The sequence below is a fragment of the Archocentrus centrarchus genome, unplaced genomic scaffold (assembly GCF_007364275.1).
Source record: "Archocentrus centrarchus isolate MPI-CPG fArcCen1 unplaced genomic scaffold, fArcCen1 scaffold_64_ctg1, whole genome shotgun sequence".
Lineage (NCBI taxonomy): Eukaryota > Metazoa > Chordata > Actinopteri > Cichliformes > Cichlidae > Archocentrus > Archocentrus centrarchus.
In genome coordinates this window covers 642,317-652,968 of record NW_022060281.1, presented here as the reverse complement: position 1 = coordinate 652,968, position 10,652 = coordinate 642,317, and the positions used below count along the sequence as shown (strand labels likewise).

The 10,652-nt window shown below is 48.2% G+C and overlaps 2 protein-coding genes across 2 annotated transcripts; one reads left to right on the top strand and one right to left on the bottom strand.

Moving 5' to 3' along the window:
* Nucleotides 1–2,239: 2,239 nt before the first annotated feature.
* Nucleotides 2,240–3,962, top strand: LOC115777702 (uncharacterized). Its single transcript, XM_030725664.1, has 2 exons — nt 2,240–3,524; nt 3,785–3,962. Exon 1 carries the CDS (start codon nt 2,277–2,279, stop codon nt 3,234–3,236), a length of 960 nt encoding a protein of 319 aa, XP_030581524.1. The 5' UTR covers nt 2,240–2,276; the 3' UTR covers nt 3,237–3,524; nt 3,785–3,962.
* A 2,168-nt stretch (nt 3,963–6,130) lies between these two features.
* Nucleotides 6,131–9,857, bottom strand: ptmab (prothymosin alpha b). The gene is made up of 5 exons (XM_030725667.1): nt 9,680–9,857; nt 7,322–7,387; nt 7,161–7,245; nt 6,985–7,070; nt 6,131–6,900 (listed from the first exon to the last, which is right to left on the bottom strand). Exons 1-5 carry the CDS (start codon nt 9,722–9,724, stop codon nt 6,856–6,858), a joined length of 327 nt encoding a protein of 108 aa, XP_030581527.1. The 5' UTR covers nt 9,725–9,857; the 3' UTR covers nt 6,131–6,855.
* Between the last annotated feature and the right edge of the window lie 795 nt (nt 9,858–10,652).

The window sequence follows — 10,652 nt, the reverse complement described above, 5'->3', positions numbered from 1 at the left end:
CCTCAACCATCAGAGTTACAGTAGACGAGATAAAGCGATATGCTACCCCGCTGCTTCGCAGAGTCAACTCCACCACTCTTCAGGCTCCGATGGAAGCAGTATTACCTGGCCTTCGCAGCACTGAGAGGAGGCTAGCAAAAGATCCACAACGTGCTGAGGTATACTGTCAGGAAATTAAGAAGCTGGAGGAGATGGGCTATGTATCCGTAGTGGCACCTGAGGAGGCTAAATCAACATCCGAATCCTGGTTCATACCCCATCATATGGTACGGCACAACAACAAAGACAGGATTGTCTTCAACTGTTCTTTCCAGTATGAAGGGAAGTCTCTCAATGATCTTCTCCTCCCTGGACCTGCCCTAGGTCCCTCTTTACTAGGGGTTCTCATTCGGTTCCGGCAGTACCCGGTTGCAGTGAGCGGGGACATCAAGAGTATGTTTCACCAGATACGTCTGTTGCCTGCCGACAAACCAATCCTGCGCTTCATCTGGCGGGACATGAAGAGGAATGAAGAGCCAAAGATCTACGAGTGGCAAGTTCTTCCATTCGGCACTACATGCAGCCCCTGCTGTGCCATCTACGCTTTACAGCGACACGTTCAAGACAACAGTGAGTCTAACCAAGACCTTGTAGATTGTGTAGAGCAGTCATTCTATGTGGATAACTGTCTCCGCAGCACACATTCGAAGGAAGAAGCTAAAGAACTAGTTGATGGTCTACGCCAGCTGCTCCACACTGGAGGTTTCGAGATACGCCAGTGGGCCAGCAACGTTCCAGATGTGATTGAACATCTCCCATCCGATATCCGGTCTGAGAGCAGTGATTTATGGCTTTCTCAACACAGCGCAAGTCTTCAAGAATCAACCCTTGGACTGTCTTGGGATTGTCTACGTGACTCCCTGAAGTACAAACATCGGCCTGTAGAGCAAATTGAACCCACAATGAGGAACGTCTACAAAGTGCTTGCCTGCCAATACGATCCACTCGGATATATTGTACCCTTCACCACGAGGGCCAAGATTTTGGTACAGGATCTCTGGAAGGAACAGCTCGGGTGGGATGAGCCGATCCAGCCACAGAGCCTTCATGACCGATGGATTGCTTGGATGCAAGAAATTCCTGATCTTCTTCAGATGGAGATTCCAAGATGTTACGCACCAGAATCAGCTGATTCATCTACCTCAAGTAGAGACATTCACATTTTCTGCGATGCCTCAGAGAGAGCATATGGATCTGTTGCCTATTTGCGAACAGAAGACGCTCAAGGGGAAGTTTATACATCCTTTGTCCTGGCCAGATCACGGGTAGCTCCCAAGAAGCAATTGTCCATGCCACGGCTAGAGTTAAGTGCTGCTCTTACTGGTGCACAATTAGCTAATGTCCTTCAAAGTGAGCTTACCTTACCCATCAGAAGTGTTGTTCTCTGGTCAGACTCCACTACAGTTCTCCATTGGATCAAGTCAGAATCTTGCCACTACAAGGTTTTCGTGGGGACACGAGTGGCAGAGATTCAGAGCCTCACTGATGTGAGCAACTGGAGATATGTGGACAGTGGCAATAACCCCGCTGACGACATAACGAGGGGTAAGACATTGAAAGAGCTGTCTCGACCACATCGTTGGCATCAAGGTCCTGATTTCCTACGACTTAAAGAGGAACATTGGCCTACCAGCCCAACTTCCTGTCCAGAACTTGAGGACGGTGAGTTGAGGAAATCTTCTTTCTGTGGACATGTGACATTAAACTCCCACTCTCAGCTACCAGATGTCAGCATGTTCTCCACGTGGAAGGACCTCATACAGGCAACAACCAGGACCCTTCATGGGGCGGCTGAGCAGGACTCCAGCTCATCCTATGAAGCACCCGACTACATTCAAGCTGAGAACCTCCTCCTAAAGCAGGCACAGTTGGAGTCATTCCCAGAGGAGGTCCGGACCCTCATGTCTGACAGACCTTTACCCACCAGCAGCTGTTTGAGTTCTTTAACCCCTGAATATGATAAAGGAACAGGACTTCTCAGAGTTGGAGGGAGATTAAGGAGAGCAGAGCAGCTAGAGTGGGACACCATTCATCCTATCGTATTGGATCCTAAACACCCCCTGACGAAGCTCCTCATCCAAGACTTTGATGAGACCCTTCTCCATCCTGGACCTGAACGGGTGTTGGCTGAACTGCGACGCCGCTTCTGGATTCTGCGGGGGAGAGAAGCAGTCAAAAGATATCAGAGCCACTGTATGAAGTGTCAAGCATGGCGCGCCAACCCTTCTGTCCCCAAGATGGCGGATTTGCCACCAGCTCGACTGCGCCTGTATAAGCCGCCATTTTATTCAACTGGTGTTGATTGTTTCGGTCCCTTTACCGTGAAGATAGGACGGAGAATGGAGAAACGTTGGGGCATAATCTTCAAATGTATGACCACCCGCTGTATACATTTAGACCTCCTGGAGAATCTTGATGCAGATGCATTCCTGATGGCCCTAAGGCGCTTTGTCGCCAGAAGAGGTAAACCTAAGGAGCTTCTGTGCGACAATGGCACCAACTTTGTTGGAGGAGCTCGAGAGCTGCATGAGGCCTTCGAGACCTTAGCTCCTCAGTTAAAGGAACAGTTGGCAGAACAGCAGATTGCATTCTGTTTCAATCCCCCCAGCGCTCCACATTTCGGCGGAGCATGGGAGAGAGAAGTGAGGTCAGTTAAGACTGCTCTTAAAGTTGTGCTTAAGGAGCAGACTCTCCCAGAAACTGTGTTTCGCACAGTTCTAGTAGAAGTGGAGGGCATTTTGAATGCCAAGCCTCTAGGCTATGTATCCACGGCTGTAGCAGATCCAGATCCTATTACACCCAGTATCCTGCTGATGGGACGTTATGATGCATCACTCCCTCAAGTCATGTATGATCAAAGTGACCTGCTCGGCAAGCGACGATGGAGGCATAGCCAAGTTCTTGTCGACCATTTTTGGTCCCGATTCATCAGTCACTATTTACCCAGCCTGCAGGAGAGACAGAAGTGGCTGAGAGATGGGAAATGCCTCACTCCAAACCAAGTAGTTCTCATTGTCGATCCCCAGCTTCCGAGAGCTTCGTGGCCTGTTGGGAAGGTGACGACTACTTATCCTGGAGCCGATGGACGCATCCGGACTGCTGCCGTTAAGGTCAAGGATCGGACTTATATTAGGCCGGTTGCTCGTCTAGTGGCGCTCCCTAAGTTCGAAGATGAAGAGGATGACTTAACGGGCTGAGTGACCTTCCTAACTGGATTCGACTGTCTGTGTCGACAGTCGGGGGCGGCTGTGTTAGAAAGCCCACACTGTTAGTTTGGTTGATATGTAGCATTGTGTTTGGTTTATCGTGAGTTTGGAATTTCCTATGTTATTGAACTCATTGTAGCTTTACATGAGTCCTTTGAATGCACCACAGGTGCGATGCGGAGCAGACATTTTCTGCCGTTGCTCTTCTCCCTCGGTGCAGTAACGTGGAGAATGGGTTCACTTGTATTCCTTAGTTTTATCGTGTGTAAATGCCAGAAGGTGAGTTTGATAACTTTATTAAGTAGTTTGAGTCCTTCTGAACGTATTTACTTGTATGCATTGATGTTTTCCTTTAATAGAGCGATGTATGATTCAGTGTGCTCATTAGCGCTGATTGAGAGCTGCACATACAAGGTTATGTGACTTTTGGGGATATTCTGTTAACTGAAGACGGTTCTTTATTTGTAGTTGCTGTTGTCATTCAGTTATGGGTTATAATGATTATTGTACTGATGATTATTTGTTTATTATATTTTCAGACCACAATCCACAATCCAAATTCACAATTGACAGTTTATAACAATGCATATGTATTCGAACTGGATGGAAAGGAACTGTGAACCTCAATAAACGATTCAAACTGGAATCTGCATCCGCCGTTCTTTAACTTGAACGCACCCCCCATATCTTGCCGCTCTAAACCAGAAACATTAGGAGACAACGCAACCCTCTCCTTTTTAATAAGTGTAGCTGCTCACTGTAGCTGCAGCAGCTGTTTGACCTCCACTGAAGAAAGACAGATTCAGGCTGTTGATGTTACTGATTTCATTGGTTAGTCTCTTAAAGGGGCGATTACTCCATGACGACAGGGTGGACAGAAGTTTTAGGGATGTGCACAAAATGTTCAATAAAATAATAAAAATGGAGACAAAAAAATCAAAATGGTTTGTTTTACCCAAGAATTTGGTAAGAGTAATAAGAACATTTAAAAAGTGTTTTCATTTTGTGCCATTTGATACCTTATTACACTGCTTGAAAGGAGCAGAGCAGCGATGAGGACACCAAAAGGTACTTTATACTGATATTGACCCAGTTATCTTTGTGTAGTTATTTGTGTAGCAGTCGTACTGTCTGGGCTGTACCCGTCCTCCTTCCACCTGAGAAACAGACTCTTTACAGAAGCACAAACCACAGGGTGAAGCTTCCTTTTTATACCGAGTGAAGAGCCAAAAACCTGCAGTTCCTCTGCAGTCCAGCAGAGGCGCCAGCAGTGAGTCAGTCCCCACAGACTCCTGTGTTAAAATGTTCAACTTTACAGCAGAAATTAACATGTTTACAGCCTGATATAAAAACTGGTTTGGTCTCTGTAGCTATATGCATCATTAGGGGCGTGGCCTATTTGACTGACAGATGTCAAAGGCCACTTTAGCTGCTAGCTGTCTGCTAGGCTTCACCTCAGCTAAGTGAACTGGACCTCTGGACCATGTTGGAGCCTTTTGAAGCATTTTGGAACCTTTGTAATGGACTTATCTGACTGATAGTCTGGCTTGTACTAACTGAATGGTTGGTGACAGTGGTTACGGCCATCTTTTACATACAGTCTGTGTGAGGACATCAGTCTGGAGTAAATTTGTTTCCTTAAAAATGCAAAAGAACGAACAAAAAAACAAGAATCAAAATCATCCTGAGACAGGAAGCATAATTTCTTCCTCTGTTTCCTTTTTGATTGTTAATTGATGCAGATGTGTCTCCTTTATGTGAATTTCACCTATATTGTGTGTTTGCTGGGTGTGGACTGAAGAGCAGCTGGTTGTTTATGTAAAAATAACGTGCAAACTCCTGCAGTACCACAGCCTACCGCCGGGGCGCTGCAACCTCTCTTTGCGGCGCGCTGTGGTGTTCATGGTGAGACTGTTTCTATTATTATCTGATTACTGTTGAAAACATGACTTTTATACCCATTTATGCCCAAGTCTCAGGCTTTGGATATTTGTGCAAATATGACTGGGCTGTTTAAAGAAGGCAGTTTGACAAATGAAAGGAAAAATAAAGGAAGTTTTTAAAACCATATAAACCGCTCAGTGGGAATGTTGTCTTTTCCAGAATAAGGGAAACTCTGCAGCTGGGATAGAGGAGCGCTGCCTGTTTCCTTTGATAACAGATTAATAATGTTGTTTCTCTGTCACAAAACTTCACACAAAATCTCCTGTTAATGCACCACAAAACTGAAATATGGTTTTTAAAATCGATTTCAGAGGACTGAGTTTCTTTTTCACCATATCTGAAGCCGTGTCAAAAGCAGGACCACTGAGGTCTCTGTACTGTTCCAGGATCAGAACCAATGAAGTTTAGGACCCTTCATGTTTAAATGATGCAGGAACAAACCGATCATCTCATTGATCCTGAATCAGCAACTTTTAAAAATATTTTCTCCTCATGTTTTAACCAAACAACAAACATCTTAATTACAGCTGCTCTGAAGGAATATTCTGACTCCAAATAAATGTGCTGTAAACAAACTGGTTCACTAATCTCTGAGCAAATTAATATATTTGATTTTAATATCCTGGACTTTAAATCCATGCAGGGAATCTTGTTTATGAGTACATTTATCCATTAGCTGACTTTTATTTTGAAAACTTTCATTAATAGAAACTGGTGCTTAAAGGAGCTAAAACAGAGCTGCTCATGAAACAGAAAGAAAAGTCACTGTGTAGGAACCACCACAAGTTTATTTATGCACCAACCCTTCAGTTTTAGATGTAACGCTGAATGAAATGTGCCGAAGCTGCACCGCCGCGCTGCCCCTGCTGACGAGGGTTACCTCTGCAGCCTCCTCTTCCTCACCGGAGAGCGGAGCAGAATAAAGAGGCAGAGATACAAAGTACAACTCACAAAATAAAAGTCCGGTTTATTGTCAAACAACAAACTTCGCACATACATCAAAACAGGCCGTCATAAAACAAAAAGTCGCTGACAAAACAAAACCAAAAAAAGAAAAGGAAAAAGAAAAGAGGCTCTTTTCTTTGGCCTTACCCTCCCATACAAACAAACTAGTTATGGTACAGCTAAAGTACATACATTAAATTTACTGGAATGCTCTGAGTTCAACGGCTTAAGAGGTTCTTTCATGTTTTTTGTCTTTTTTTTCCTTTTTTACATGTTTTTCTAGGATCTGTTGAGATATCGTAACATGGTCAACCAAGTAAAATCTTTCGTTAGAGAAGCACCGATTTGGTCTGACGAGATCGCTGCCGAGAGAGAAACTGCCCCCTCCCCTCTCCTAACAATATGTACAAAAATATAAAATGTAAATAAAAATACAAACAAATTCTCCTTTTGTGTTGTTGCTGAAGAGAAGCCGGATCGATGCGGTGGCGGGTTCCTCTAGAAAATTCATCTGGCAGCTTTGAGGGGAGCTCGGGGGGGTGTGGACGTGGTGGGTGTTTGTTGAACTCTACTTGCTAATGACCATGTTGGATTTTTTTATTATTATTATGTTTTCCTTTAAATCAGTCCTCCAGCCCCTCCACCTGCGACATAGAAAAACGGTCAGAGGTGAAGAATCAGGAAGTGGTTCAGCAGGATGGCGCGGGGGGGGGGAAACGCATCAATCGTCGTCGTCGGTTTTCTGCTTCTTGGTTTCGACGTCGTCCTGAAAGAAGAGAAGAAGAAGACGATGGCGGGTTAGATCTGCCGGGTGTCAAAGCGAAGGTCAATTTAGGCGACGCCGCCTCACCTCGTCGTCGTCCTCGTCGTCCTCAGCTGCCCGTTTTGTGCCGCCCTCGATCTCGTCTTCATCCTCCTCCTCGTCCTCCTCATCACCTGCAGAGCAAAGGTTGAAGTTTCATTTCTAACAATGTTCTTCAGGAAACTTTTTTTTATTTAATAAAGACAACTAAATCCTCAAGCCACCTTCTCCATCATCTTCCTCTTCCTCCTCGTCCACCTCCTCGTCCTCCTCGTCATCTACCTCGGGCTCACCGTTCTCCTCATTCTCCTGGAAAACACAAAATCGGTTAGACGTGTCCGACTGTTTCGGAGGCGCGGGGCAGAGTCGAGGCGATGGCGGTTACCTTCCCGTTGGTGGCGGCGTCTTTGCCGTTCTCCTTCTCGTCCACCAGCTTCTTCTCCTTCAGGTCCTGAAACGAACAGAAACAAACATCAGGAAGCGTCAGATGAAGAACGACCTGCTGATCTGCACTCTGAAACGCTGCTGCTGGATTTAAACTCGTCCCGGCTGCTGCTGCCTGCCCTTCTACCTACTGGCCTACTTACAGAGTCCCGGTGCTTGCTGGGAGCTGCACATTTTTCAGCCTTCCTATTTAAACACCATATTGGTCTCTGCAGATCCTCCCCCCACCCGTTCCCTCTCCTCCCACTCCATCCCCTCTAATGTGTTGTAATCTGATACTTTGATGTGGCCCTCAGGGCATTCTGGGTATTGTAGTCTTCTTTGGGCCGCTGTCGCCGCCATATGTCACGAGACACGCCCGGGAGAGGCACTGCAATACCCAGGATGCACCGCTCCCGTTTAAAATAACACAGGAGGGCGCAGGAGCAGGGAGGGAGAGGGAGGAGGGGTTCGTGATGGAGGAGGAGGAGGAGGAGGAGGAGGAGGCGGCGGAGAGCGCGATGCACGCTGCTGCTGCTGCTGCTCGTTGTAACGGAGGCAGGAAAGGACAATAGAAGACGACACATGGCAGGCGAGGAAAGCGGCACGAAAAGCGAAAATACGGCAGCGCGGAGGGATCAGAGCCCGAGAACACAGCAACAAAAACACCTTCCGGGCTCTTTGCCCGTTTTTAGAGCGCGCAGAGCGCATTAACAGGGCTCCTCTTCCTCATTTTGTTCGTTCACAGCCCATTATCCCCGCCGCACGCGCGCCTCACACATCCACACGTATGCCGTTATTGATTAATTGCTCTCCATAATCTTATTGGTTAAAATCCATTAAGCTGTTAAGCGGCAGGAGAAAGACCAGGCTGCGCGGCGCGCTGCTCGCTGTGCGTAAAAAGGCGCTTGTGCGTAAAAATTCTCCACAACTAAAAATAGTGATGAACAGGCACCCCGGATTATCAGCGCTAATAATACCAGGCCCAGCTTCTCCCCTCTCCACATGGCCATTTGTTATAATCCCATAATTATTCAGCTCCGCGGCTCGCTGCTGCTCTTATTCTCTAAAGGCTGGATCGCGGAGTGCGGAGCCCCGACTCCCCCCGCGGGGGCTATTAAACTTTTACCTGATCTGAGCCAAAGTCCAACTGCACGGAGATTCACGTTTTCAGAGAAAAAGCAGCTCCAACACGTTTAAACAGAGAGAAACCCCCGCAGAAAGAGGGGAAAACCAGCAGCGTCACATCACACCTCCACAGCCCGGCCACACACGCACGCTCTCTCACACACACACACACACACACGCAGAAAGAAGTGGGCTGCATTACAAAAAAGAAAGAAAAAGTTTCCCCCTGAGACAGAAGCGCGCCCTGCAAACATGCTCCAAAAATAAAAATAAAAAGCGGAAGCCGCGGCTCGCTGTGTCACACTCTCTCCGCGATCGGAGGCTGAAGCACGGCAGCGGCCGCCGACCTTCCGGAGTCGGTAAACAAACCGGGTCGGACGGTGCGCACAGACAGGCAGGACGGGGGGGGGGGGGGGGGGGGGGAGAGCGGGGCCGGAGCGTTTTAAAACCGGAGACACACTTAGAAGAAATAAAAAGGCGGGAGCGGAAAAGCAGAGAACCTAAAGTTGACATCGGAGGATTACGCACCGCATGCCTCACCGTCCTCCATTCAAACGGAGCAACTTCACAGCACAAACCCCGGGCTGGAGAGCCGCACAAAACCCGCACTTACGCGACTGCTCAGCCCGTTACCGATCCCGTTAATGCGCCCCGAGCGCTTCCCCTGCACTCGAAGCGGGATTTGCCCTCGCTTTAATTCGCATTAAGCAGCCTGGGGGATGTTATAAATGTGCGCGTCGCTTCGGCGCGGAGAATGAGCCCAAAAACCCCGCTGGGAGCGTGCTGGAGGGACTGGGGCTGGTTGGTGTCTGGGTCCCGGCTGGATGTGCGCGTCCCGGAGAGGAGAACCGAGCCGCTTGTATAAACAAAGAACCCGCGCAGACCGGGACTCTCCGGACAATGAGACGCGGCGCTTTAACGCAGCCCGTTTCCATGATGCGGTGCTGAGACCCCCCGCTTTATTCTACAGACATTTTCCACAGAGAGTTCAGGGGAAAAGACGCGAACACCGGCTTTTCTCCTCCTCCTCCTCCTCCTCCTCCTCTTCATCTCCTCCGACTTCACGGAGTCCGACTGAGCGCGAAGCGACGGCGGAGGTTTGAAAAATCTAGGTTACAGCCTGGAAAGCTTTATTCTGCTGAGGGGCTTAGTGAAGACACGGCCCCGCTGATGAAGGTGTGAGGCGGCTTACCTTGGCAGAGATATCCGAGCCGGAGTCAACCTGTGTGTCTGCCATTGTTTTAGTTCAATAAAATAAAGGACGGCTGAAATGAAAGGTTGAATAAAGTAAATCCCCTCGTCTCGGTTTGCGGATCAATCAGTATTATATTGTGCCAGTGGCCAATGCTGCTGACGGCCGAGCCTTTAATATAGGCTTGTGGGCGGCGCTTGCAGGAGGTCGGGGGTCTCTGATTGGCCGAGGGCTCGACAGAGGTGTTCTCTTAGCGCGTCGGAGTAACAATGGATAGAATTTCTTAACCCAAAGGCCACGCCCCCTCCGGTTCTACCGCTGCAACCGTCCCTTTCTCCCCTAAAACAATAATCCAAGTCGATAAAAGCCCACAAAATGGACCGGAGCCGGAACCGTGACACCTGCTCAGCACCGTGAACGCGAAAAAACCGAGTTTACATCGAGTTACACAGTAAATACGTCGAGTAGAGAAAGCTTCGGCTGATGTAGTGTCAGTTTGATTGATTGATGTGCGTCTGGTCGAGTCAAGAGGCGACTTCAGACGGTTTCTCCCGCCCACCGCCGCGACGAGGGAATAGAGGCAGTGTTTGGGAAGGAAAAGAGGGAAATGTCCACGACGCGGACTGTTATAATGGCCTAATTTTTTCAGACGTTACTGTCACATCTCAAGCCGCCGTGTGAACACTATTAATCAGATAAAAGGCGCTAAGAGTGCAAATGTGGAGCAGCGCCGCCATGTCACATCGCAGCTCCTCATCGCCCCGCCCCTTCCCGGCGTCCATGTTTGAAACTCGTCCCTGTATGTGCGCACTTGACACTCTGGAGGCTTTTTTTTTTTTTTTTTACATAACAGTCCATAAATTCGTGCGCCAAGGTCGAGACACAAATAAACACACACTGTCCGTCGAGCAAAGCGCACAGACGGCACTTTGACGCCGTGATTCGGGTGTTCGGGAGGCTTCAGTGAGCGGGT

Bases quoted from the DNA above. Each gene is read 5' to 3' on its own strand.
- ptmab (XM_030725667.1), bottom strand. From the start codon at position 9,724: ATGGCAGACACACAGGTTGACTCCGGCTCGGATATCTCTGCCAAG. The intron at 7,071-7,160 runs GTGGCTTGAGGA...TTTGCTCTGCAG, and splicing joins AGAGGAAGATGATGGAGAAG to GTGATGAGGAGGACGAGGAG. The intron at 6,901-6,984 runs GTGAGGCGGCGT...CTCTTCTTTCAG, and splicing joins ACGACGAGGACGACGACGAG to GACGACGTCGAAACCAAGAA.
- LOC115777702 (XM_030725664.1), top strand. From the start codon at position 2,277: ATGGCGGATTTGCCACCAGCTCGACTGCGCCTGTATAAGCCGCCATTT.